This window comes from Peromyscus maniculatus, chromosome 8 (assembly GCF_049852395.1).
Source record: "Peromyscus maniculatus bairdii isolate BWxNUB_F1_BW_parent chromosome 8, HU_Pman_BW_mat_3.1, whole genome shotgun sequence".
Taxonomy (NCBI): domain Eukaryota; kingdom Metazoa; phylum Chordata; class Mammalia; order Rodentia; family Cricetidae; genus Peromyscus; species Peromyscus maniculatus.
In genome coordinates, this window is record NC_134859.1 from 46,112,159 (window position 1) to 46,138,118 (window position 25,960).

At 45.3% G+C, this 25,960-nt stretch overlaps 1 protein-coding gene and 1 pseudogene across 3 annotated transcripts in view; one reads left to right on the forward strand and one right to left on the reverse strand.

The window, feature by feature from the left end:
• Positions 1-733: 733 nt before the first annotated feature.
• Positions 734-25,960, reverse strand: part of Prpsap2 (phosphoribosyl pyrophosphate synthetase associated protein 2) — a 34,271-nt gene continuing 9,044 nt past the window's right edge. For all 3 annotated transcript variants that reach the window (XM_076542528.1, XM_076542526.1, XM_076542527.1), the window contains 8 exons: positions 25,675-25,741; positions 22,226-22,398; positions 18,858-18,973; positions 15,231-15,286; positions 8,386-8,534; positions 6,786-6,856; positions 2,808-2,954; positions 734-1,369 (listed from right to left, as the gene is read on the reverse strand). In XM_076542528.1, coding sequence (XP_076398643.1) covers positions 1,211-1,369; positions 2,808-2,954; positions 6,786-6,856; positions 8,386-8,534; positions 15,231-15,286; positions 18,858-18,973; positions 22,226-22,379 — 852 coding nt within the window. In that variant the 5' untranslated portion in view covers positions 22,380-22,398; positions 25,675-25,741 and the 3' untranslated portion in view covers positions 734-1,210. The remainder of the gene's footprint in view (positions 1,370-2,807; positions 2,955-6,785; positions 6,857-8,385; positions 8,535-15,230; positions 15,287-18,857; positions 18,974-22,225; positions 22,399-25,674; positions 25,742-25,960) is intronic.
• Positions 10,845-11,088, forward strand: LOC143266877 (small ribosomal subunit protein eS27 pseudogene; annotated as a pseudogene).

Here is a 25,960-nt window from a genome sequence, read left to right on the forward strand (position 1 = left end):
ATGTGTTTTCAAACTCAGGGTTGGACACCTGGTTTTTCCTTAGTAAAGTGAGGCTGCTAAGAGAGCAGGCCGTGTGGGGCACCAACACTCTGGGATTAGGCCAGCTCCATGCTAGAATATGAAGAGGGACAGAACTGTAAGCTTCAGGTGCTGAAGAGATAGCTCAGTGGTTCAGAGCACCCACTGCTCTTGCAAAGGCCCTGAGTTCGGTTCCCAGCACTCACATGGTGGCTGCTCACAAACACTTGTTAACTCCAATTTCAGGAGATCCAATGCCCTCTTTGGAACTCTGCAGGCACCAGGCATGTATGTGGTGCACAGACATACATGCAGTAAAACAAACACACACACACTAAAAAGAAACCTTAAAAAAAGAAATCTCAATTTGAAACGCTTAAGACAGACCGACGATCCTTCGTTCTGGACACTGACAAGCCCCACCCACAGAGCCTCTCACTCAGCATAAGTTACTGCATCTTGGTTTGAGGACTGGCTGGACTCTGAAAAAGGCAGAGCCACAGTGATGAAGCTGTGTGCCCAGCCCACTTCTGCTTCAACTAAGCACCTCTGTGTCAGGGACTCCCAGGCTTCTGAGGACCCGTAAGAACGAGGGCTGCATCACCACACACAGTGCTATACCAGAGCTCAGAAGCTGGAGACATGAGCAGCTGCGGGACTCGGGTCTTCAGTGGCCGTCTATTCCAGAAACAGAAAACTGTCCACATACAGAGGCTTAAAAAACAAACATGAGGTTTTATTCTTTCTTTTGTTGCAGAGAATAAATAGCCACATACTCTATATGCCCATTTATAAAAGCACTTCTAAAAATGTCATGTACGGGAACCAACAGCAGCTTTTTGACTGTAGATAGTAGACAGCAGGTCATGTTATGTAACTTTTTTGAACACTTGGATCAAGCAACTTTAAAAAAAGGCTGAGCATAAAAACTTCACTCAAGTGTATTTTTTTAAATGGTTACACTAAAAATGATCAGGTTTTAACTTATTTTATTTAAGAGGAGGTCTTTCTGTTATAAAAATTACCCCCCAAACTCACAAAAACCTAAACCGACAATAAAAAGTTGGTCCTTGTACCTTCACAGGAATCACTCAGGAGGATATAGGGAGAGGAAAGGAGTACCTGGCCAGCCATGGGCCCTCCCAGCATGCACGCTGGGCTTCCCACTTGACTTCTGCCATGGGAGAAATGTTCAGTCATCTAAGCCTATGTTTCTGAAAAGGTAGGACATGGACTCTCCATTGTGAATGCGGCGGATGGCTTCTGAGAGGATCATGCTGATGTCCACGGTTTTGATCTTGGGGCACTGCAGCTTCTGGATTTCATGTGGGATGGTATTAGTGACCACCACCTGTGAGTCACAAGAAACAAGAGCATCAGACGCCAAGCAGCTTCAGGGCTGGGGTGTGACTCATTGTAGAGTGTATGCTTGGTGTGTAAAGGCCTGGGTTCAGGCCAGTACTGCAAACAAAACAAAAAGAACAGAACAGAACAAAGCCAAACCTGGAAAACAGAGAGCAAAGTCAGCCAGTGTCATGGCTTCATCTGAGGTTCAACCTGTAGTCCCCTACAGCTTCTGGGATTTACCCCATGAGGACCTGTCCTTTCCCTGAGCTCCTGCTTCTTTCAGTACAAAGCTGCTCAAGCTTTAAGATCTGATGACCTCAGTCCCATCAGAGCAATTAAAGCCCAAAAGACACTGACAAATGTTGGGGAAAATGTGGAGAAACTGGAATTCCTGTTCATTGCTGGTGGGGTTGGAGCTGGGTCTCTCCTGCACAACTGTGGAGACCTCACTCCTCAAAGTTGTCCTCTGACCTCTACATGAGAACCTACATTCACATACATATATCACACACACAAAGTAGATAAAAATTAATTGTAAAATATGTAAACAACTCAAGTTTCTAACAACTTAGGAAGAAACAACATGTAGCACATCCCATTAGAGCATTTTTCAGGCATGGAGACTTACTACACCTCGAAAATATTATGACCGGTCACAGATGACCACATAGTGTGAAATGGGTACATGGGCAGACTCATAGAGAGATAAAGCAACGGGGGACTAAGAGGGCATTGCAATAATGGTTCACAGGGGATGTTTCTTCTTAAATCAGCTGGGCGCACAACATACAACTGGAACATTCTAAACATCACTGTACCACACACCTGAAGTGGTGAATGATACAGAACGCCAATCATAACTGAATCAGGACATACCTCATTCAAATGGAAAAGCTCCACAATCAGTGAAATGCAAACACAAATTTTTGAATTTTTTTGAGACATAGTTTCACTCTGTAGCCCAGACTGATGCTGAACTCATGGCAAGCCTCCTGCCTCAGCCTCTCCAGTGCTGAGATTAAAGTCACGGGCTACCCTTGGCTTGCACCTTCTATTCTTTATTGTTGTTGTTTTTCAAGACAGGGTTTCTCTGTGTTGTTTTGGTGCCTGTCCTGGATCTCACTCTGTAGACCAGGCTGGTCTTGAACTCCAGAGATCCGCCTGGCTCTGCCTCCCGAGTGCTGGGATTAAAGGCGTGCGCCACCACTGCCCGGAGCATCTTCTACTCTTTTTTTTTTTTTTTTTTTGGTTTTTCGAGACAGGGTTTCTCTGTGTAGCTTTGCGCCTTTCCTGGAACTCACTTGGTAGCCCAGGCTGGCCTCGAACTCACAGAGAGCCGCCTGGCTCTGCCTGCATCTTCTACTCTTAACGAAAACGATCTTATACTTGTTCTGTTCTCTTGCTAAGGGCTCAGGCAGCTACCCTGACTGCCAGCCTACTACCTCATCAATGGCAGACTCTTCAATCAGCCGGGGGGCATCAGAGGATAACAAGCCGTGAGTTGCCATCACAAAGATCTTATATGCGCCTCTTTCCTTCAGGGTCTCTGCTGCAGCAAGAAAGCTGTCCACATCATCAATGATGTCATCCTGTCAAATCAAACACAGGACAAAAGGCACATCAACACTTGCAAAGACAGGCTGGACAACCAGGAAGAAGACAGGAATAGCCAGGACACACTATGGCATCTACAGTTTAGTCTCAACAGCAAGATGGCATGCTCCTGCCTTGTCCCTCCACAGACCTTCCAGGTTTCTGACACAAGATGGCATGCTCCTGCCTTGTCCCTCCACAGACCTTCCAGGTTTCTGACACAAGTCGCCTGCACAGCACCTACCACTTGCAGGGCAGGTCCTGGCGGGCCCGAGGCTCTGGGAGGTGGGGAGGTCTGTGGGATGACTATGAAATACACAGGAAAGCTTTCGTGGATGCTTTCAACTCTGAGTAATGGAACTAAGGCTTCCCTAAAGCCTTTTCTTATACTTTCTTACTTCCTGTATAGGAAAACATGACATGGTGGGTTTGTCTGGAGACCGGATCTTATGAGGTTGTCCAGGGTGTCCGGAATGCCTGGGCTCAAGTGCATCCTCCCACCTTAGTCTCCTGAGTAGCTGGGAGTACAGACAAGCCCACACCACTGTGCCCAGCTAAGAAATGTCTTTGAAAAACTGCTCAATTATATTTACTTATTTGTGTATGTGTATGGGTGCATGAGTACCACATCACATGTGTGGAGGCTGGAGATTAAAACAGTATAATGAAAGCTGGGCATCCTGGCATACCTTTAATCCCAGCACTCAGAGGCAGAGGTAGGCAGATCAAACCTCAATGTTCAAAGCCAGCCTGATCTACAGAGTGAGTTTCAGGAGAACCAGGATCCCGTCTTTAGAAAAAATAGCTTTAAAAGTGAAACGGATGTCAGTCAGCTCGACAGTTCTTTTGTATTACATTTTTTTGTTTATTTACTCCTGAACTTGTGTGTATACTGTGTGGGTGTGCAAGTCATAGCACACATGTGTTACTGAACCATAGTTTAGCAAGACAGTGTGTATTAGTGAGGGTTTCTACTATTGTGATGAAACACCATGATCAAAAGCAACTTGGGGAGGAAAGGGTTTATTTCAATTTACAATTCCACAACACAGTCCATCACTGAGGGAGTCAAGATAGGAACCTGGAGGCAGAAGCTGATGCAGAGGCCATGGAGGGGTGCTGCTTACTGGCTTGCTCCTCATGGCCTGCTCAGCCTGCTTTCTTATAGAAGTCAGGACCACCAGCCCAGGGTGGCACCACTCACCATGGGCCGGGCCTCGTGTATCAATCACTAAGTAGGAAAATGTACCCCAGGCTTGCACACAGGCCAGTGTAGTGGGGGCATTTTCTCAGGTGAGGTTCCCTCCTCCCAAACAACTCTAGCCCGTATTAAGCTGACATGAAAAACTAGCCAGCATACAGAGGAAGCATGGTAAGAGCCTGCAGGACCTCCCCGAAGTTTTCCTACTTCTTGTGAACCTCTAAGTACTTCAAATAAAATGCTGGTTTTTAAATTGGGGTTTTGCACATGTGCGGATGGTCGTGTGCTGAGTGCAGACAGCCTGTGTGCCGTCAGAGGACAGCCTCAGGTACTGCTGCTCCTCACTTTCTGCTTTGTCTGAGAGCTTTCGAGAATTCTGTCTCTGCCTGCCACCTCATCACAGAAGCACGGAGATTACAGATGCATTCATTCCCTGGCTTTATGAGGGTTCCAGGGATTCAAGTTCAGGTGCTCAGGTCATGAGCCATCTTTCTAGCCCTTTAAAAAATTGCTATTTAGGGTGGCACACATCTTTAATCCCAGCACTCGGGAGGCAGAGCCAGGTGGATTTCTGTGAGTTTGAGGCCAGCCTGGTCTACAGAGGGAGATCCAGGACAGGCACCAAAACAACATTGAGAAATCCTGTCTTGAAAAACAATAACAAAAAAAATTTATTTATTGTTAGTGCTCATGTCAGCACGTGTGAATTTGTGTGTACGTATGCCATGGCATGCATATGGAGGTCAGAAGACAACCTGTGGCAGTCACTTCTCACTCTGAACAACTGCATGGGCTCCAGAGATCAGACTCAGGTCATCAGGCTTGGCGACAAGGCCACCTTTACTAGCTGAGCTACCTCGGGCAGTCCTTGTTTGCTTGTTTTTGAAAAGCACACTGAGCCTAACAGTACAGATTTGTAATCCCAGCTACTGGAAAGGCTGAGGCAGTAGATTGTGAGCTGAAGTCCTGACTGAAGTGAAGAACTAGTTCAAGACCGGCCTCAGCAACTATTTCAAAATAAAAAGAGGGCTGGGGACATAGTTCAATGGTAGACACTTGTCTAGCACACACAGAGCCCCAGAGGAAAAAGAAAGCGTATGGAGGGAAAGACCACAGCTAAAATGCTAGGTGCTTCTTCTCCCACCGCCTGTGTCCATGAAATAAACTAGTGGGCAGCTTAACTCTGTGGATGACATGGCAGATGGACCTGAAAAGGGTACAAACAAAACCACCAAACAGGAAAACTACAAGGCACCCATGATGGGGTGTGGGAGCTGTTACGACACTTTCAAACCCAGTGACTCCAATCACCCCCTAGATGATCTTGCACGACGCACCAGAAAAGGGGTGCAAAGATGTTCAAAGCGATATTATTGGGAATTAGAAAAAACTGCCTTGGAACCAGTGAGATGGCCCAGCAGGTGACTCCTGCTGCAAACAAGCGTGACACCCACCAACTGCTCTCTGACTTCCACATGCACATATGTCTACACACACACACTCACAGATAAACATAGGGAGAAGAAGAAAACTGTCCAACGTGGAGAACAGAGGCATCAGCTGTGTTGTACTGTAACACACCACCTAGCAGTGAAGACCACAGTACCACTAGGAAGATCAACCACAGCATGGACCCAGAGTCTCCACGTGCACACATACACTATTTATATCAACACTCAAGTCTTCGTTTCTTAAAATGTCTATGAGGGTTTTGCCTGTGTGTATTGGATCCCCTAGAACTGGAGTTACAGACAACTGTAAGCTGCCATGTGGGTGCTGGGAACCAACCCAGGGTCCTCTGTAGGAATAGCAAATGCTTTGAATCACTGATCAATCTCTCCAGCCCCAGTGCCCGTGTTGTTTTCATGTAGGAACAGCCCTCTTGGTGGACTGTAAATTCAGTAATGCATGAATGGAAGACTCTCAGGCTAATGACAGCCTCTGGTGGGAGAGATGGTGGGAGAGAAGGAGACCAGGGAAAGCCTAGGAAGGCTCTTGCCCCTGGCCCCATGCTCTCTGCTCAGGGGAGCAGTGAGCTGCAGGTGTCTGAGCCATTCTTCAGTGTACCAATTAGGATGCATGTATGAAATAATATGTGTGAGTTTGGGGTCAGGGACCAAACCCAAGGCCTTATGAACCACAACCCTTACTGCCAATCTGTGTTTAAAACTTTAATCAACATGGTCCCTTACTTTAACCATAAAAATAACAACTTCCCAAACAAGGAAATAAACAGCTGTACCGTATTTAGGTAACTATATAGATACTGCTTTTTCCTCCCCCCCCTCCTCCCTTCTTTCTTGGTTTTAAGACAGGGTTTCTCTGTGTAGCTCTGGGTGTCCTGGAACTCACTCAGTAGACCAGGCTGGCCTTGAACTCAGAGATCCTCCTGCCTTTGCCTCCAGAGTGCTAGGATTAAACAAGTGTACCATACCCGCCCAGCTCCTTCCTATGTTTTTTCCTAAACCATTACCATTTTTCTGTTGGGGATCAAAATTAAAGTATAGCACAAAACACTGACAGACATGATACTTACCTGGTCAACCCAGCCCCCATGGTCTTTATGGACACAATTACAAGTAAGTCTACAGAGTGATGGTGGTAACAATAGAAGAGAACTACGTACCACAATGATGGCAATCCTTCCTCCGACATCGCCAACAACCGTGATTGGGGGCTTTTCTTTTGGAATCAGCACTGGTCAGAATGAAACACACACTTCAGTGCCTATGCTCAAAGGTAGAACAAAGACTTAAAAGATTTTAAGTAGTTAATGTCACTGCTCATGGTGATGCACGCCTTTAATCCCAGCACTCAGGAAGCAGAGGCAGGGGAATCTCTGAGTTCGAGGCCAGCCTGGTCTACAGAGAGAGTTCCAGGACAGCCAGGGCTACATAGAGAAAGCTTGTCTCAAAAAAACAAAAACAAGCCAGGCGGTAGTGGCGCACGCCTTTAATCCCAGCACTCGGGAGGCAGAGGCAGGAGGATCTCTGTGAGTTTGAGGCCAGCCTGGGCTACAGAGTGAGATCCAAGACAGGCACCAAAACTACACAGAAAAAACCCTGTCTCAAAAAACAAAACAAAACAAAACCAAATACCAAGCAACAAATGAAAATATAAATTAGACTTCATTAAATTCTTTGTACACCAAAGGGCACTATCAAGACAGAAAAGAGAACTCCCAGGATGACATAGTATGTAAATACTGTCTCTCTGGTGAAAGCCTGGTATCATTTAACTTGGTAACAAGATAAACAACCAATTAAAAAATTGGCAAAAGATGTGAATAGACATTTCTCAAACAGCCTACAACCACACAAACACTTCCTGACATTATTAGTTATTAAAGAACCACAACCGCCAGGCTGTGGTGGCGCACACCTTTAATCCCAGCACTTGGGAGGCAGAGCCAGGTGGATCTCTGTGAGTTTGAGGCCAGCCTGGTCTACAGAGAGAGTTCCAGGAAAGGCGCAAAGCTACAGAGAAACCCTGTCTGGGGTGTGTGTGTGTGTGTGTGTGTGTGTGTGTGTGTGTGTGTGTGTGTGTGTGGTGGGGGGTAGTTAAGAGAGAGGCTAGGAAGATGGTCCAGTGAGTAAAGTACTTGCATGAGGACTGAGTGTGGGTCCCCAGCACCTATGCTAAAAAAAAGAAAAATAAAGAAAATCTGGGTGTAACAGTGTGTCCTTGTAATCCCCAGGTTGAAGAGGATAGGACAAGGAGGTCCTTGGGACTTGCTGCCTAGCCAGTCTAGACAACAGGTGAGCTCTAGGCAGCGAGACCTTGTCTCAAGAACAAACAAACAAACAAAACCATGGAAAGCACTGAGAACATTACCTAACATGGACCTCTGACCTCCGTGTGCATGTGCATCTGCAAATATACACGAGTGTGCATGCGAACACACACACACACACACACCAAAGAGAATCCATGGGCTGCAGAACTTAAGTGGCTCTGTAGTGAAGAGCAATGGCTACTCTTCCAAAGGACCTGAGTTTGGTTCTCAGCACCCAGGTGCTCACAATATCCTGTGACTCCAATTCCAAGGGATCTGATGCCATTTTCTGTCCTCTGTGAGTACTTGCACACACGGCATACACATAAAAACAAAAATAAATCTAAACATTTAATAGTAGTTAAAAAAAGAGAATTTATACTAAAATATCCCCTCCACAAATTCAAGCAGCTCAGAGAAAAGTGGCAAAAAGATCCCTGTGGACACTTACTTGGGATCTCCAAGCTGGGGTGGATAGCAGCTACACTCCTGACCATGGGTGGGGAGTGCCGACCATCCACCAAGTCAGACTCAGCATCCTGCGCTTCTCCATGGATCACTGCAATTCCCAGTCGCAGACGCTCCGCGAAAGACTGTGCCCTGCAAAGAACAGTAGACAGAAATGAAAAAACCACACAGAACCTTGACCTGCTAATGTCTAGGCAAAGGACATGAGCAAAATGTTTCTCCCAAAGGAGTAGTTACAAAAGAGAAGCCGGGTGGTGCTGGCGCATGCCTTTAATCCCAGCACCTGGGAGGCAGAGGCAGGTAGATCACTGAGTTCCAGGTCAGCTTGGTCTACAGAGTGAGTTCAAGGACAGTTGGGGCTACACAGAGAAACCCCGTCTTGAAAAACAATAACAACAACAACAAAACGAAAAGCCAAACCAACCAACCAACCAAAAACCCAAAAGAGAATGACCACTTAGGACTCAGGAAGACTGAGCCACAAATGAGCTGGGAGCCATCAGCCAATGAGAACCTAAGTGTTAAGGAACTCTCTTGCAGCCTCAAGTTTCCTCTCTTGCAACTGCTAGTACTATCTGCCAGACTTCTCTGAGGTCCATTAAACACTCATTAAAGTATTACACATTAGTTTTTGAAAGCTTTATGAAGGCACAATGAGAACACAAGAAACTACATACTCCAAGCACACAACTTCACAACCTCTGAGAGACCTTTATATTGCTGCTTATCTATTTACTTATTGTTGGGAAATTGAGTTACTTCCCTTCCCTCATTTAAATTTTTTTATGAAGGATTTTTATTTTACTTTTAATTATATGTACAGATGTGTCTGTTGTGGGTATATGCACATAAGTACAGTTGCCCATGGAGGTTAGAAGAGTGCTAGACCCCTGGAACTACCCTCTGTGAGTACCTGGTTGTGAGCCACTTGACATGGGTGCTAGATTTGAGACGCTGTCTCACTATGTAGACCAGGCTGTCCTGAAACTCAAGAGAGATCCTCCTGCCTCTGTCTCCCAAGTGCTGAGATTAAAGGTGTGCCCCAGTGTATATGGACCTATTAACTTACAAGTTTACTAAGTGACTGAGTTAGTTATAACAGCATTTTCCCAAAGTCCATCACATCTCTGATATAAGTGATCAAGTCATCTATACACATTCTCATTGTTCTTAACCGCGTAATCCAGAACCTCGGTGCCAGCTGTGTGCAAGTGCAAGAACAGACACTGCTGTCTTCTTCTAGAACTTGGGCTTGGGCTTGGGGGTAACATCAGTTTTCACCACTGAGGGGTCAACTCTACGTTTTTACAGATCTTTCTCTGATGAAAAAGTTCCGTTCTTTTCTTAGTTTGTATAAGCTAGATTGTCAAATCTTTGAGTCTGAGATAATTATGTGGCTTCTCTCTCTTTTTTTTTTTTTTTTTTTTTTTTTTTGTTCTTTTAACATGGTGACTGACATTTACAGACCTTTAAAAGCTGATACACCAACCTCAGGATTTTGGGACAAGCTCCAAGAGCACGATGTGTTCATCTTTTGTACATTGTTAATTCAGTGTTTTAGAACTCTCTATGGTCACTGGGATCAGCGATCAGTGACGAAAGCCTCAAAATGAGGTGAAAACATCTTGACCACTTTTCTGGAAATGTCTATAAAAGTTACCATTCACTCTCCCATAAATGTGTGACAAAATTCACCATTAAAATCTGGACTCTACTGGATGTGGTGGCTCATGGGCATAATCCCAGCTGGAGGCTAAAGGAGGAGGAATGCTTTAAATTCAAGGCCAGTGTGGGCCACAGAAAAAGACCCTGTCAAAAAAAAAAAAAGGAATGGATACAGTTTGCATGACTTAAATCATTAACAAAAAAACCCCCTTGTTTCTGCCTGCATGTATGTCTGTACACCATGTGTATGCAGTGCCTGAGAGGCCAGAAGAGGGTGTCCTGGAACTGGAGTTAGGGATGGTTCTTAGCCACCTCTTCTATATTTCATAAAATATATTTATTTAATTTTACATGTATGCCTGTTTTGTCTACAAGTATGCATGTGCACATGTGTGCTGGTGCTCACAAAGGCCAGCAGAGGATTGTTGGGAGCTTCCATGTGGGTGCTGTGAATAAAAACCAACCAGGTCCTCTGGAAGAGCAGCCAGTGCTCTCTACTGCTGAGCCATCTCTCAGACCTGCTTTACAGCACAGAATGTCCAGGTGGCGTCCCTGGCTGAGCTGGTGCTTGGTGGCCTTCCTGATGTTCTGTCTGTTCTACTGATTACTGACAGAGGAGGGGTGAGACTGTCAGCCACCCCAGAGGACATTTCTCCTCACAGTTACTGTATTTGAAAAGAAACCTTGCTACTTAGTTCATAATGACTGCAATTACCACACCTTCCTGAAGAAGTGACCCTTTTTCCTTTCTGATGGTGACAACCTCCCTAAGAGAACATGCCTCTTACAAAAGATTTCCTTCATCCCTCTCCAGAATAGGAAACACAAGAAAAAGCATCTAGTGCTGAGCCCCAATTCCTATTTTATGGTGTAAAATGCCCAGGATGCTGTAAAATCACAACTGTCTTTAGCCATGCACAAAGGGTAGTCATGTGTGTTGGCTGCTCCAGTATCCTGTCAGCCCACAGGTAGAAAAGCATGGCTGACGGAAGGATGCTCCTCCAGAAGGAAACAGCACTGAAAACACCTGATTCAAGACGAGTGGGAACCATCCCAAGAAACACATTTTTTTGGGGGGGGGGGGGGGAGTGACCTTTTCTTAAAGATTTATTTTGTTTATTATGGGTATAATGTTCTGTCTGCATGTATGCCGGTAGGCCAGAAGAGGGAGCCAGATCTCATTACAGATGGTTGTGAGCCACCATGTGGTTGCTGGGAATTGAACTCAGGAACTCTGGAAGAACAGCCAGTGCTCTTAACTGCTGAGCCATCTCTCCAGCCCCCTTTTCTTTTCTTTTGGTTTTTCAAGACAGGGTTTCTCTGTGTAACAGCCCTGGCTATCCTGGAACTCTATAGACCAGGCTGGCCTTGAACTTACTGAGATCCACCTGCTTCTGCCTCCCTTCTTTATTCCTGGGAAGTTCACTGCTCTGGTTTGTCAGGTATTGACACAGCCACTTTGGCTTTCTTTTAAATAATCAGTTCCCATGGTATGCCACTGTCCTAGTTTGCTTTCTGTGGTGATAAAGTCCATGACCTAAACCAACTTGGGGAGGAAAAGATTTATTTGGCTTACACTTTTTGATCACAGTCCACCACTGAGGGAAGCCGAGACAGGAACTGAAGCAGAGACCTCAGAGGAGTGCTGTTTACTGGCTTGCTCCTCAGAGCTTGCTCAGCCCACTTTCTTATACAACTCAGTACTACCCACCTAGTTGTGGCATCACCCACAATGGACTAAACTCTCTCACATTAATCAAGAAAATGCCCCACAGATAACCCCACAGGCCAGTTAAATGGGGGAAATTCCTCAACTGAGGTTCCCTTTTCTCAGTTGTCTAGTTTGTCAAATTAACAAAAATTGCCCAGCACAGTCACGTTATCTTTTAACTTCAAATCCCACCCACTTCCATTCACCTGTGAACCTTGCCTTAGTAGGTCCCTGGCCACACAACCTACCCATCCCCCACTGGGCCAGACTCCTATGTGGGACCTTGGGTCTTCCATTTTATCAGATGCATAGGACCCAACCATTCTAGTCTTGCTTTTCCAGCACCAATAACAATTGAAATCAGGCTGTATCGACAAGCCCAAAATAGCTAGAGAAGCAAGGGGAGGAGAGACTCGACCGACCCAGAACCATCTCAGACACTGGAGAGCACTTACGTGACAGATGGAGAGCAAGGCCAGGAAACAGTTCCCTGGGGGTGGGGTGGGGAAGGCAGAGACCTCGCCACCGCAGTACTCCTACCTGCTCCCCAACTGAGGAAAGTGCTGTTACAATGCTAGGAATCACCCCAGGAAACCTATACTCTCGCTCAGTCACTGTCAAGGTGCATTTTTAGAGACATAATGCCTCTTTCAGTAGAAAGTGTGACATTACGCCGGGCGGTGTTGGTGCACCTTTAATCCCAGCACTCGGGAGGCAGAGGCAGGCAGATCTCTGTGAGTTCGAGGCCAGCCTGGTCTACAAAGCGAGTTCCAGGAAAGGCACAAAGCTACACAGAGAAGAGAAACCCTGTCTCGAAAAACCAAAAAAAAAAAAAAAAAAGTGTGACATTACTATAGCACATGCACCTTAACTGTCCCGTGACACTAAGACTTCTCAAACACACCTAAGTAAGCCATAGGCTTGGTCCTATCAAGAAATGAATTCTCATTTCTTTTTTTTGTTTTTGGTTTTTCGAGACAGGGTTTCTCTGTGTAGCTCTGCGCCTTTCTTGGAACTCACTTGGTAGCCCAGGCTGGCCTCGAACTCACAGAGATCCACCTGCCTCTGCCTCCCGAGTGCTGGGATTAAAGGTGTGCGCCACCACCGCCCAGCGAATTCACATTTCTAAGGAAAATAGGAAGAACTTTCATAGGAGCAGGGCTGTCCCACACAGTTAAACATAAAAGGGATCTGTATGTGTGTGTCTGAGCTCAGAAAAAAGGAGAGCATATTTTATTAAGAATTACCAAATACCCCAATTTTATGATTTGGTATTGGGGCTAGGGTGTGGCTCAATGGCAGAGCACTTTCTGACATGTCTGACACTGAGTTCCATTTCCAACACTAAATAACAGTAGCAATAATTAATTAAAAAGCTGTTTGACATCACTTTAGCTGGTAGCCACTGTCCCAGCAGCCACTGGAGAGGCCAGGCAGACCCGCCTGAACAAGGGTTCAGGCTGTCATAAGCACCACAAAACATACATGGATGAACCTCCAGGATATGGTGCTGGGTGAAGAAAGCATGCCATAGGTCATTTACTTGTGACTGCAAATCCACAAAAGCAGACAGATATGAGTATGTGCCCAGGGGCAGTATGAGAAGGATAAGGTGATTACTTAATGGTCACGGTGATTTTTTATGATGACAAAGTCTTACAAGCAGTGACAGGTGGCGGTTGTACATAATTATAAATGCACTATAAAAGCTATGAACTGTGAAAAGACTTCAGTCCTTACAGACTCTCAGCATGGATTCAACTTTCTGAAATTCAGAAATTGCAAGCATACAGAAAACTGCTTGCCTCTGTCCTGACTATGGGATACACTTTGGTTCTTGCCTTGTTTCAGCAAAAGGACCTATTTATCACACTGTATCAGGAACTCTGTAATTTAGAGATGATTTAAAGATCATGGAGCAGGGCTGGAGAGATGCTTCAACAATCCAGGGCACCTGCTGCCCTTCCTTGCAGAGGCTCCAGCTGCAGTTGCCAGCAAACACAGAGGTTTGCCACCAGCCTCAACCCCAGCTCCAGGGGATCGGATAGCCTCTTCTGCCTTCATGGACATCAGACATGCATGTGGTGGTAGACACAGACACATGCAGACAAAACACTCATATACATAAAATAAAATTAATCTTAAAAAAAAAAAAATCAGGGGTGGACAGCTGGGTGTGGTAGCACATATCTTCAGTCCTAGCACTTGGATGCAGAGGAAGAAGGAACTCTGTGAGTTTGAGGCCAGCTTGGTCTACAGAGTGAGATTCCGTCTCCAAAAGTGTCATCCTTCCATCGTGATGAGAGTCCCTGGTCCCTCACACTTTAGAGATCCAATGAACCACAGTATTTGACTGGAAATGACTTCAGTTTCTTCTTCTTGGAGAGAATAATATTTAAAGAGTCTGAACCCTGCGTGATTCCCTCTCTGGTACAGGGGTTTTTCTAGAAAGTATCAGTGATTAGTATGTGGAAAACCTTTCAACCAAAATCAGTTTGCAACCGGGCGGCGGCGGCGGCGGCGGCGGCGGCGGCGGCGGCGGCGGCGGCGCACGCCTTTAATCCCAGCACTCGGGAGGCAGAGCCAGGAGGATCTCTGTGAGTTCGAGGCCAGCCTGGGCTACCAAGTGAGTTCCAGGAAAGGCGCAAAGCTACACAGAGAAACCCTGTCTCAAAAAACCAAAAAAAAAAAAAAATCAGTTTGCAGTAGTTTAATCACCAAACCTGGCTTGCGCTATAGACTCCCAGCTGCCTTAGGGTGCTTCTGTCTTGTAAATGTCACTTTTTCATACAGATAAACACGTGGCCTGTCAGCTAGATACAAGTCTGCTAACAAGCCCCTGAGTTCTTTGAAGATGAGGCAGTAAACAAAGCAGGTTAAGTAAGATTTTTAAAAATTACATTTATTGCCAGGCATGGTAGTACACGCCTTTAATCTCAGCATTTGGGAGGCAGCGGCAGGTGGATCTCTGTGAGTGCTGGGACAGCCAGAGTTGTTACACAGAGAAACCCTCTCAGAAAAAAACAAAACATTTCTTTATTTAAAATGAGTTGGGGGTGCATGGAGGTCAGAGAACAAGTAATGGGAGTTGGTTCTCTCTTCACACCATAGGTCCCAGGGCCTGCACTCAGGTTAAGTATCAGACTTGGCAGCAAATGCCTTTCCCTTCTGAGACATCTTACCAAATCCCTCAAGCAGGACTGAGGACAGATCTGGAGATTAAGATTAGAAGCACTAGGTCAGGATTCCTCAGATGGGATGACTTCGGTTAAGAAATATGACCGGCAGACAGTAAAATATCTGCGTAACAGGTAGAAGTGGTAGGAAAATACTAAATTAACCCATGGAAAGAAAAATAAGGGGTCAGGGGAACCACTGCAGCCTGACCTAGACAATGGGGTTCAAGGGAAACATCCTAAAGCCACGGCAAGAAGCCATGCAGTCCCACCTACCTCTTGGCTGAGGCTGGAGACTTGGCCACGATGACTGCGTTCCTATAATCCGGGATCTGTGGCAGACAAGAAGACAGGGATTACTACCTTGTCTCAAAGAGGCTATTCCTGAAAGACCCTAGCCCTTCAGGCTTACACCCCCAAGCCTCAGGAAAGGAGAAACTTCAAGCACCAGGAAATGAGAAACCAAAAATCTAGTTCCAAGGGCAACCTGACTTAGACATTGTTCAATCTCTCCTGCAACCATATAACAATGTAAAGAGATTTCTGTTAAGAGATGTGCTCAACTGTGACTGGGATAGTTGCAGGTGTCCCAGGAAGGACCACTGTGACCTTTGTGTAAACTCCACTCCTGCCCTGATACCCACCTTGAGGTTTCAGGAAGAATGTACCTGTTGACGTAACTGTACCCCCTCTGTGATCACTCTGTGATCAGACCATTATCTTGTGAAACAAAACTGTATGGGAATTGTAATCTTGTGGGTTTTTCCTTTAAAAGCCCTTTTGGGGCTGCAGTAAGATGCGACTCTTGCTCTTAGGAACAGAGTTTGCCCTTCTGCATAGAAACCTCAATAAATTCCTCATGCTATTGCATCAACTGGACTGGAGTCTGGGTTCTTGGGGTGCCCACTTGAGACCCTAGATTTTGGGGTCCAACATTCCAACAACCAACAAACATAAACATTCCAACAGACGTGAAATTGTCATCTGGTCATTTAGAAGTTTCACCAAATAAGAAAAAGTTAAAAGTAAAATCTCTCTTTGGGAAACAAAGGTGAAAATGTTCTCAATATGAATTTACCTATATATAAAAACCCAGTAATGTAGTAACATGTGCTCTTAAAAAGTTAACAGAAGCCGGGCGGTGGTGGTGCACGCCTTTAATCCCAGCATTTGGGAGGCAGAGCCAGGTGGATCTCTGTGAGTTCGAGGCCAGCCTGGTCTACAGAGTGAGATCCAGGACAGGAAACAAAATTACAGGTTTTTGAGAAAACCTGTTTCGAAAAACCAAAAAAGTTAACAGAGAATGGAGAGGAGGCTCAGTCAATAAACTGTACAAGCATGATGAGCCAAACTTGGCACCCCAGCACCCACACAAAAGCTGGCTATGGCAGCCTGTGTCTATAACCCCAGCCCTGGGAGGCGGGGAGTAAAAAGTGGAGTCAGGCAGCTCTCTAAAGCACCCTGGCCAGCCAATCTAGCTAAGCAATCAAGTCCATGTTCAGTGAGAGGCCCTCAAAAAGCAAAGTGAATTGAGGAAGACATTGACAACTGACCTCTGGCCTCCACATACATGTGCATTCACACCAACATGTGCATATACACAAATGCATACTATACACACACACACACACACACACACCCTAAAACAAAACAAAAGATTAACAGAAGCAAACTAGCTGTGGTGGTATGTGCCTGTAATCCCAATTACCTAGGAGGCTGGGTTTAAGAGCTACATGGTGCCGGGCGTTGGTGGCGCACGCCTTTAATCCCAGCACTCGGGAGGCAGAGGCAGGCGGATCTTTGTGAGTTCGAGGCCAGCCTGGGCTACCAAGTGAGTTCCAGGAAAGGCGCAAAGCTACACAGAGAAACCCTGTCTCGAAAAACCAAAAAAAAAAAAAAAGAGCTACATGGTGTGAACCTGTCTCAATAAGTAAATAAAGTCTTTTCATGAATCCCACATTGAATGTAATTTCACAATGCAAGGATGATATTCATTGAGCCCGAATCCAAGCTCATGTCATATTCTAAAATACTGTGGTTTAAACAGGTGACAAACACATGGTAGCCACTCCATGATGAGGAAAGCCATTTGTGAAAGGACAGTCAGCCTAGTGCTACTTTAAAATAAAAGTGAGTCTCTTTAAACAAACAAACAAACAAACAAACAAAGCAATAGACAGGTGTGGTGGCACCTTTAATCCCAGTGTTCGGCAGAGGCAGGCTGACCTCTGTGAGTTGAGAACAGCTTGGTCAACATAGTAAGATTTGTCAACAAACAAACAGACAAACCACTTAAAAGAAACACTAACTAGAGCAAGGTGAAGTGGTACATGTCCACAATCCAAGTACTCAGGAGGCAGAGGCATGACGATCAAGTGTTCAAGGCCACCCATCCTTGGCTATAGTTTAAGGCCAGACTAGGTTACATGAGACTGTCTCAAAAAACATAAAACAAAAACCAATAATCAGCTAAATAATCAGCCACTGTAGGAACCTTTTCACTGTTGAAAAATTAAGTACTTAGTGTTAATGACGAAAAGGAAGATGTCATTATTGTGTTCGTATGGATGGAATGGAACCAATTTTAAGCTGACCATCAGTTTGCTGTTTCTGATTTCATCTTGGCAGTATTTTCTAACTATATTCTTGAAACACAACCAACTCATTAAGTGCTACTATTCCACTGAAGACCATTCCCACTGCTGTTTCCTCACAATAACATGGCAACCTCCCCACTACATGTATGTCTATGTACTGTTATGCCTGGTACTGCAGAGGCCAGAAAAAAACCGGATGCCTTGGAATTAAAGGTACTGCTGTGAGCCACCTTTGTGGATGCTGGGAACTGGTTCTCTGGAAGAGCATCCAGTGCTCTTATCAGCTAAACCATCTCTCTAACTCCAACACTGTGAATCTTAACACACCCAAAGCCCTGCTAGATAGCAAGTACACAGTAAATGAACAAAAATGCTGACTGGACTGGCATTAGAGGAAAGACACACCCACCCACCATTCTCAGGCAAGAAAGCAGAAAAACGTATTCATTTAAGTACTTTGTTTTAGCCAGAAGTCTTCCCAACTGTCTCATGCACTTCCTTGCCTCATTAAATAACATCACACCCTTCCAAGAGACAGTATAACAGCCAACAAAGCCATTTAATAAAACCAAAGGACTCTAATAAAAAGACTGATTGTCTCTTCAGAAGGCAAAACAGGAAATCTTATAAAGAAAAATCAAGGTTTGAGGAGAAAGACCAAGAAGAAACCTAGGAGGAAGAACTATTAGTCCAAATAAACAGCTCAGGAGCTGGCTAACCGGGAGAAAGAAGTTAATGAGGAGCAAGTCTGGGAGGAGAGCGCCAATTCCCCCAGAATGCTGTATGCAAGTGTTAGGCCAACAAGTGCAGTAACCCAAACCTGGCCTACCAGTGAGGGCCAACCTCACAAAAATAGGAAGTTATGGCCAGGTACAATGTGAACACTCACGAGGTTGTGACAGGAGGTTACTTAATTCCCAGAGTTCAAGATCAGCCTGGGTAATCAAACATAAAAATTTGATTTAAAAAAAAAAAAGTGGGCGGTGATGGTGCACGCCTTTAATCCCAGCACTTGGGAGGCAGAGGCAGGTGGATCTTTGTGAGTTCAAGGCCAGCCTGGTCTACAGAGCGAGATCCAGGAAAGGCGCAAAGCTACACAGAGAAACCCGCCTAGAAAAAAAAAAAAAATAAAATAAAAAAAGCTGAGTGGAAAAAAAATACTGATATGAGATTTTAGAGACTTGCACTTATGAAGTATAATAGATCTTTAAACAGAATACATAAAGTTTTGGTCCTTTAGGAAAACCCAAAGAGACAGAACTATATCATCCCAGAATATTAACATTAAAAAATAGATCTAGCTTACCTCTTCTTGAATATACTGTAAGAGGAAGGGGGATGCTCTTAAATTATCCACTGGAATATTGAAGAAGCCCTGAATTTCCTTCTGGTGTAAATCCATAGTGATGAGATGAGTTAGACCTTCAAATATAAGCAAGTTAAAACATGTTAACAGTACCATAATACCGTAACAGTGACTGAGCAAGCACTCTCCTACAGGAAAATCTGGCACCTCCACGGCTCATAATTTTAGTAATACGAGATGCATGATTTTCACTTCCACTTAAGTACAGCGGTAGTGGCTAGAGAGATACTCAGTAAGTAATTCTTGCAGAGGATGTGAGATTGGTTCCCAGCACACATGCTAGGAGACTTACAACCACCTGTAATTAATTCCAGTTCTAGAGGCTGAGATTCTCTTTTGGTCTCTAGCAGCCTACACATATAGACATAGTAACAACAACAAAGAAGTGATGCTCGCTTTGGCAACACATGCTAAAATTGGAATCATAACAAAGAAGTGTTACTGAAAGTGCTGTCACAGCAGATGGCATGTCCCAGAAGTTTCCAGATGACAAGACCCAACATGAGCTACCAAGACCAGGAGCCTTCACCCACACTGTGTCGGTGTTTTGTAGGGGCTCAGTAGTTAACACTGTCAACTCGATAGGATTTATAATCACTGGGGAGATAAGCCGTGGAGACACACATGTGAGGGATTAGCCTCTGGCATGCCTCTGAGGGTTATTTTGATTACACCGAGGCAAGAAGACTCACTAAATGGGGTGACAGAACACTCTGGGCTGGTGTCTGGGGCTGCACAAGGAGGAAGCTAGCCGAGGCCAGCACTCATCACGTTCCTTCCTGACTCCATTGCAGTATGACGCTTTGCATCAAGGTCCGGCTACTTCCTTAAGCGGCTTCTGTCAGCTACTTGTCACGGCAGTGATAACACGCTCCACATGGCCGAGGTTGCTGGAGTTTATGGTTTTTTAAGCTGTGTTTTGTTTCTGCCTTCCTTGCACAGCTACACTGGAAAACGTATTCTATAGTAGGTATAGGAAGCAGTGGCCTGGGGAAGGTCATTCCTTTGTGTGCGCAAATTTCTGTGATGTGTTCCTGCTCTAATCATATACACTCACACACAAGAACACACAGGCACAGAAGTCTGACACTTACAATGAGAACTATCTAAGTATTTACAAATATAAAATACTTAGGCTGTGTAATGAACAAATAACCTATAGGAGAAAATCTTTGCCATCTACATGTCAGATGGGGAGGTGCTATCTAGAATAAAAGAAATGCACAAATTGAACACCAAAAACCCCAAACAAAAACCAATCAAAATCCTAAGAAACCAAGCTCCCAAGCTGCCAATCAAACAGAAGGTTAATGAACCGAACAGACAGTTCTCAAAAGAAGTCATGGAGGCCGGGCGGTGGTAGCACACACCTTTAATCCCAGCACTCTGGGAGGCAGAGGCAGGTAGATCTCTGTGAGTTCGAGGCCAGCCTGGGCTACAGAGTGAGATCTAGGACAGGTACCAAAACTACACAGAAAAACCCTGCCTCGAAAAAAACAAAAAACAAACAAACAAACAAACAAAAAAAGAAGTCATGTAGATGGACAACAGATATTCTAGTGTTTGACACCTTGAGTCACCAGGGAAAAGAGAAATTAAAACTACTTTGAGCTGGGTGTGGTGAGGCATGCCTTTAATCCCTTGAACTGTTTGCTTAAGGGCCAGCCTAGTCTATTTAGTGAGATCCCCCCAAAACTACTTTGAGATTCAATCTCACCCTCGTTAGAATGGAAATCACCAAGGAAACAGTAACAATAATTGCCGTCAAGGACACAGGAAAGAGAAACACCATTCACTGATCGGGAGTACAAACTGATTCGGCCGCCATGAAAACAACAGTGGAGATTTCTCACAAATTAAAAACAGAACTACCAAGGGTTGCCGAGATGATATAGGTGCTAAGGGCACTGGCTGCTCTTCCAAAGGACTTGGTTCAGTTCCCAGCACCCACATAGCAGCTGGCAGCAGCCTGCAACTCTAGTTCCAGAGGACCCAACAGATCCGAGGGCACTGCTAACATGTGGTACACAGATGTGACATGTAGTTAAAACACGGACAAACATTTGAAAAGGAAAGAACTACCATCTCTCCCAGCTGAACCTCTTCTTGGCAGGTATGATCTACCACAGAAATACTTGCATATCCATATATAATGCTGCTCTATTCACATCCTAAGAACAGAATCAGCCTAGAAGTCCAAAAGATGAATAGCTAATGTAATTGTCACATATACACAATGGAATTTTATTCAGCTGTAAAGAAAAATTAAATTTGTGGGAAAATGGCCCTGAAAATTATATTGAACAAAGTAATCCAGGCTCAGAACGACAAATATGCATGTCCTCTCTCCTACGTGGCTCCTACCCTTTACTGTATGTGTGTGCTCCTGTACTAGAGTCTAGCAGTAAGGTTCAAATGTGGAGGTTTCTCACAAAATTAAAAAGAGAACTATCGGGCTGCAGACATGACAGCCTTTTCCCCTTTCAAAACTTGACTATGACTCAAACTGCCATGCCAACACAAATGTTAAACAAGGAATTCAGGGAAAAAAATGAAACAGAACTTGTTCTCATTACTTCTGTGCCTTAGGGGTTGGAGGCAGAATTCTCTGCATTTTTCTAATTAAACCAGACGCTAGTTTACCTGTAGTGTGCTTTTCATGATTTCAGATACCCATGGTTCAAAAACACTTAATGAGAAGTGCCAGAAAGAAACAATTTTTCCCCCGAGACAGGGTTTCTCTGTGTAGTTTTGGTGCCTGTCCTGGAGTTCACTCTGTAGACCAGGCTACCCTCGAAATCACAGAGATGCCCCTGCCTCTGCCTCCTGAGTGCTAGACTTAAAGGCATTCGATACTGCCGCCTGGAGAATAATTGATAAGTTCAAACCTCATGTCACCAGGAATAATGTGACCAGTCTTGTGATGTCCTTCTCTTCCCCCAGGACAGGGTACTGGTGTTGTATGTGCCACTCAGCTGGGATGAGAAACGTACAATTGCAGTACTGCAGGGCCAGCACACCTCTCCTGGGGAAAGGGGGTCCACTGTATAAACTATCTATCTTTAAAAGCTGTTTCACTGTTTGTACTCTGTTCAGAACTCTGGTCAAGAGAATGCTTTGAAATTTCTAAGGTAAAAATAAATCTGCCATAGTGGCACACACCCTTAGTCTCCTCCTCTAGAGGCAGAGGCAGGCAGATTTCTGAGTCCATGGCCAGCCTGGTCTACATAGTGAGTTCCAGGACAGCCAGGACTACATGAAGAGACTCTGTCTCAAACAAACAAACAAACTCAACCTGTTATTCTTACCAGCTTTGCACATCATGGAAGCCAGCAACTTTGAGACAATAGAACCCCTTTTTCTCATCTTGCACTGCTTGCTGTAAGGAAAGTAAGGGATCACGCCGATGATGCTCTTGGCACATGAGGTCTTACATGCATACACCATGATCAGGAGCTCCATAATGGTGGTGTTCACATCCCTGAAACCCGTGGACAGTGTTAGACACTTAGTATCTTAGTTATGACTGTAATAAAAGACTTAAAGCATTAGACACAAAATGGACAAATTCCCTCTTCTCAAAGAGCTCCACTTTCTCACTGAAAGAGACGATCAGAAGATAGCTTTCTGTACCACACGCACTCAGCTACTGGGCAGCAGAGAGGAACTTTCTGGATCACTCTAAAATTACACTCTAGGGGCAATTCCTCCCAATATGCTCTGTAGAGAACCAGTACCACCATCTTTCATCCCTCCTCCCTCAAGAGAGACATCTACAATCCCACTCTCCTACTCTCCACTCTTTTTCTCTCATGCACAAGCCAAAGAAGCTTTAGTCTCCAAAACAGCTGTCCAACTTTCATCAAAAGCCTCTGACATTTGGCTAAATCCATTGGCTAATTAGTCTTTCTCTTTCCCAGCCTTTCTGCTGCCTCTAAGGCTGCTGCTCACCTGTGCCTACAGTAGACGCCTACCTGTGCCTACAGGAGATGTCCATGCCTACAGGAGATGCTCTGTCCCTCTGTCTCCTTGTGGTAATTTGAATGAAAATGGCTCCATAGGCTCACAGGGCCTGGCACTATTGGGAGGTGTGGCCTAGTTGGAGTAGGTGTGGCACTGTTGGAGGAGGCATGTCACTGGAGGTGAGCTTTGAGTCTCAACCTCTTCCTGCGGCCTGCAGATCCAGATGTAGAACTTTCAGCTCCTTCTCCAGCACCATGTCTGCCTGTATGCCACCATGCTTCCTGAGCCATGATAACGATGGACTAAACCTCTGAATTGTCGGCCAGCCCCAATTAAATGCTGTCCTTTAGAAGAGTTGCTGTGGTCATGGTGTCTCTTCACAGCCACAGAAACCCCAACTAAGACACTACATCTGCTTCCTGTGATCCTTTCCTTGGTTCCCACACCTCCTGCACATTCATTTGTCTCCTCCTGTCCCTTCATCTCTCAGCTCTGTAAATGCTCAACACTATCACAGACCTATCTCTCGCCCGAGATCCCTTCTGAAGGCAATCTCCTGGCTGGTGCTAACGCTCCCATCTGAATGTGGAAATCTAACCTGTACTAAAGGACCCGCTCTCCCCTGCAAACGCCTGCATCATCAGAAAACCTGCACCACTACCTCACTGGCCACTGTTGCTCGGGCTACTCTGGACCGAGTTCAAGGTGGCTACATTCCTCTCTGCACGTGGCTTTGTCCTTCACCACGCCACTACTACCCCCACTGGGTGACAGTGGCCTGCTGCTGCTCCCCTGAAGCCCTCAGTTTACACTCCAAACAGAGCAGCTTGTTTTAAAGGTTAAGGCCCTGAAATGGTTCCCACTCTACCCACAGCCAGGGCCCAGCACTAAGCACCTCCCAGGCCCCTCTATGATCTGTTCTCACCTCTTCACCTTGACACTTGCTCCACATGCTGTCCTTAGACACCCCTGCTCTCCTCTTCACTGAGGCCTGCCCTGTCTGTCCTGCTACCCTCTTACTACTACCATCCCGACTGCAGGGATTAAGGTGTGCGCCACGACTGCCCAGCGAACTTAGATGCAAGACAATTCCTCTCCCAGTGAGTTAGTCTTAGTACTCCCCATTTCACGTTAATGTCACATAGCACTTACTATTTTACAGTCTACATGATAATCTATCCAATTCTGGTTTTTGTTTTGTTTTCTTTGAGAGAAAGTCTCAGCATGCAGGGATTGCCAACTTTTTGGCACGGTGACAGGATACTGACATCTACAAACGTTGTTGGGCCATGGATGCCTACGACCTATGGGCTACAGGACAAATACACCTTGTATATGATGCCACTTAGGAACTAACGATCCTCCTGCCTTAGCCTCCGAGTGCTGGGGTTACAGGTATGTATTACCTCATCTGACTCATCATGTTCTGTGTCTTCCTCGTTAGATCATCAACTGTTCTGAGCAAGAAAGCACTTCACACATGTAACAGGCCCCCAATTATTGAAAATATTCAACAAATACTGTTAATAATTGAACAAATCCGATGCCAGATGAATTAAAATACTGTCAGAAAAGCATTCTGTGAGGAACAGTAAGCAGAGGAACGGCAACAAGCAATCACCCTGAGGCCAACCATCAGGAGAACCAACAAGTTTACCACCACTACCTCAGATAAGCAAATGGATGACCGGAAGATGTCAGTTCAAGTCTGTCTTAGGTTTTTAGTAGCTTACACTAGTCTGTACCGAAATGAAGCAAGGGCGCAGTATAACTTAGTGGTACAGTGCCTGCCAAGCAACAGGAGGCTCTGAGTCTGAGCCTACTTCTGCCAGGAATCCATCAGCAGTTAACCAACCAACACAAGGCAGCAGCAGCTGAACGGGACACTATCAAACCCTCAGTCTATTCCCCAGCATCTCAGAGACGATCCTGATGAGCAGGCTTTCTGCAACCCAGTGAAGACTGAGAACTCAATGGAGCACATGGAGAGGGAAAGATTTGGTTAGAAGAATAAGGGCCTGGCAAAGAGCTGATAACAGTCCTGTCACAGAACCTAAGCACCAACTTGATTCTTAGACAGGGTTTCTCTGTGTACCCTCCGTAGACTGTCCTGGAACTCACTTTGTAGATCAGGCTGGCCTTGAACTCACGGAGACCTGCCTGCCTCTGCCTCCCAAGAGCTGGGATTATAGGTGTGCGCCACCACCTCCCAGTTGCCTTGATTCTTCATTCTAGAAAAACTATATAGGTTCTGTCATTAAGAGCCTCTACTCGCCGGGCAGTGGAGGCGCTTGCCTTTAATCCCAGCACCCAGGAGGCAGAGCCAGGCAGATGTCTGGAGAACAAGAGTCTGGGGCTGGCCTGGAAACAAAGCAAGGGTTTAAAACAAAATGAAGAAAGGATCAAAAGGGAAGAAAGTCTGCAGTTTCACTAGAAAAACTAGCAAAAGGGGGCTGCAGAGACGGCTCACTGGCTCTCCTAGTGTCCATGAGCATGTAGTACTGCTCTGGCTCAGGTTCCACTAGATCTGGAGGCTTCCAAATTGAAGCTCATGACCATCTTTAACGCCTGTGTCAGGGGATCTGATGCCCTCTTCTGACCTCTGCAGGTACTTGGCACTCATATAGTGCACAGATAAACATGCAGGCAAGACACCCATAAAAATAAATACATAAATAAATAGAAAGCCCAAAAGACTAGCAAAAGCACACCAGTTTTATAACTAACTTCCCCTGTGTGGCCAGGTCTTCAGACTCTAAGAGCGACACCCAAGAGGCATTGAGAAACCACTTACTTTGAGATGGTCTGGATGATAAATACATCTTTTCCTCTCACAGACTCTTGGATTTGGACTCTTGTTTCTAAAGGGAAAAGGAGAGAAAGATACAGTTCACATTTTTAAGATATTTAATGCTAAGTCTCATTAATTCCCAACTGTGTAAAATACAGAAACCAGGACTACTACCAAACAACAAAACTCACTGACATCAAGCATCTCGCCACTAGCCACACTTTTCAACCAAATCTAGGCTTCTCCCTCACATGTAAGCAGTGTCTGCCATGTCACACTGAGGACAGTC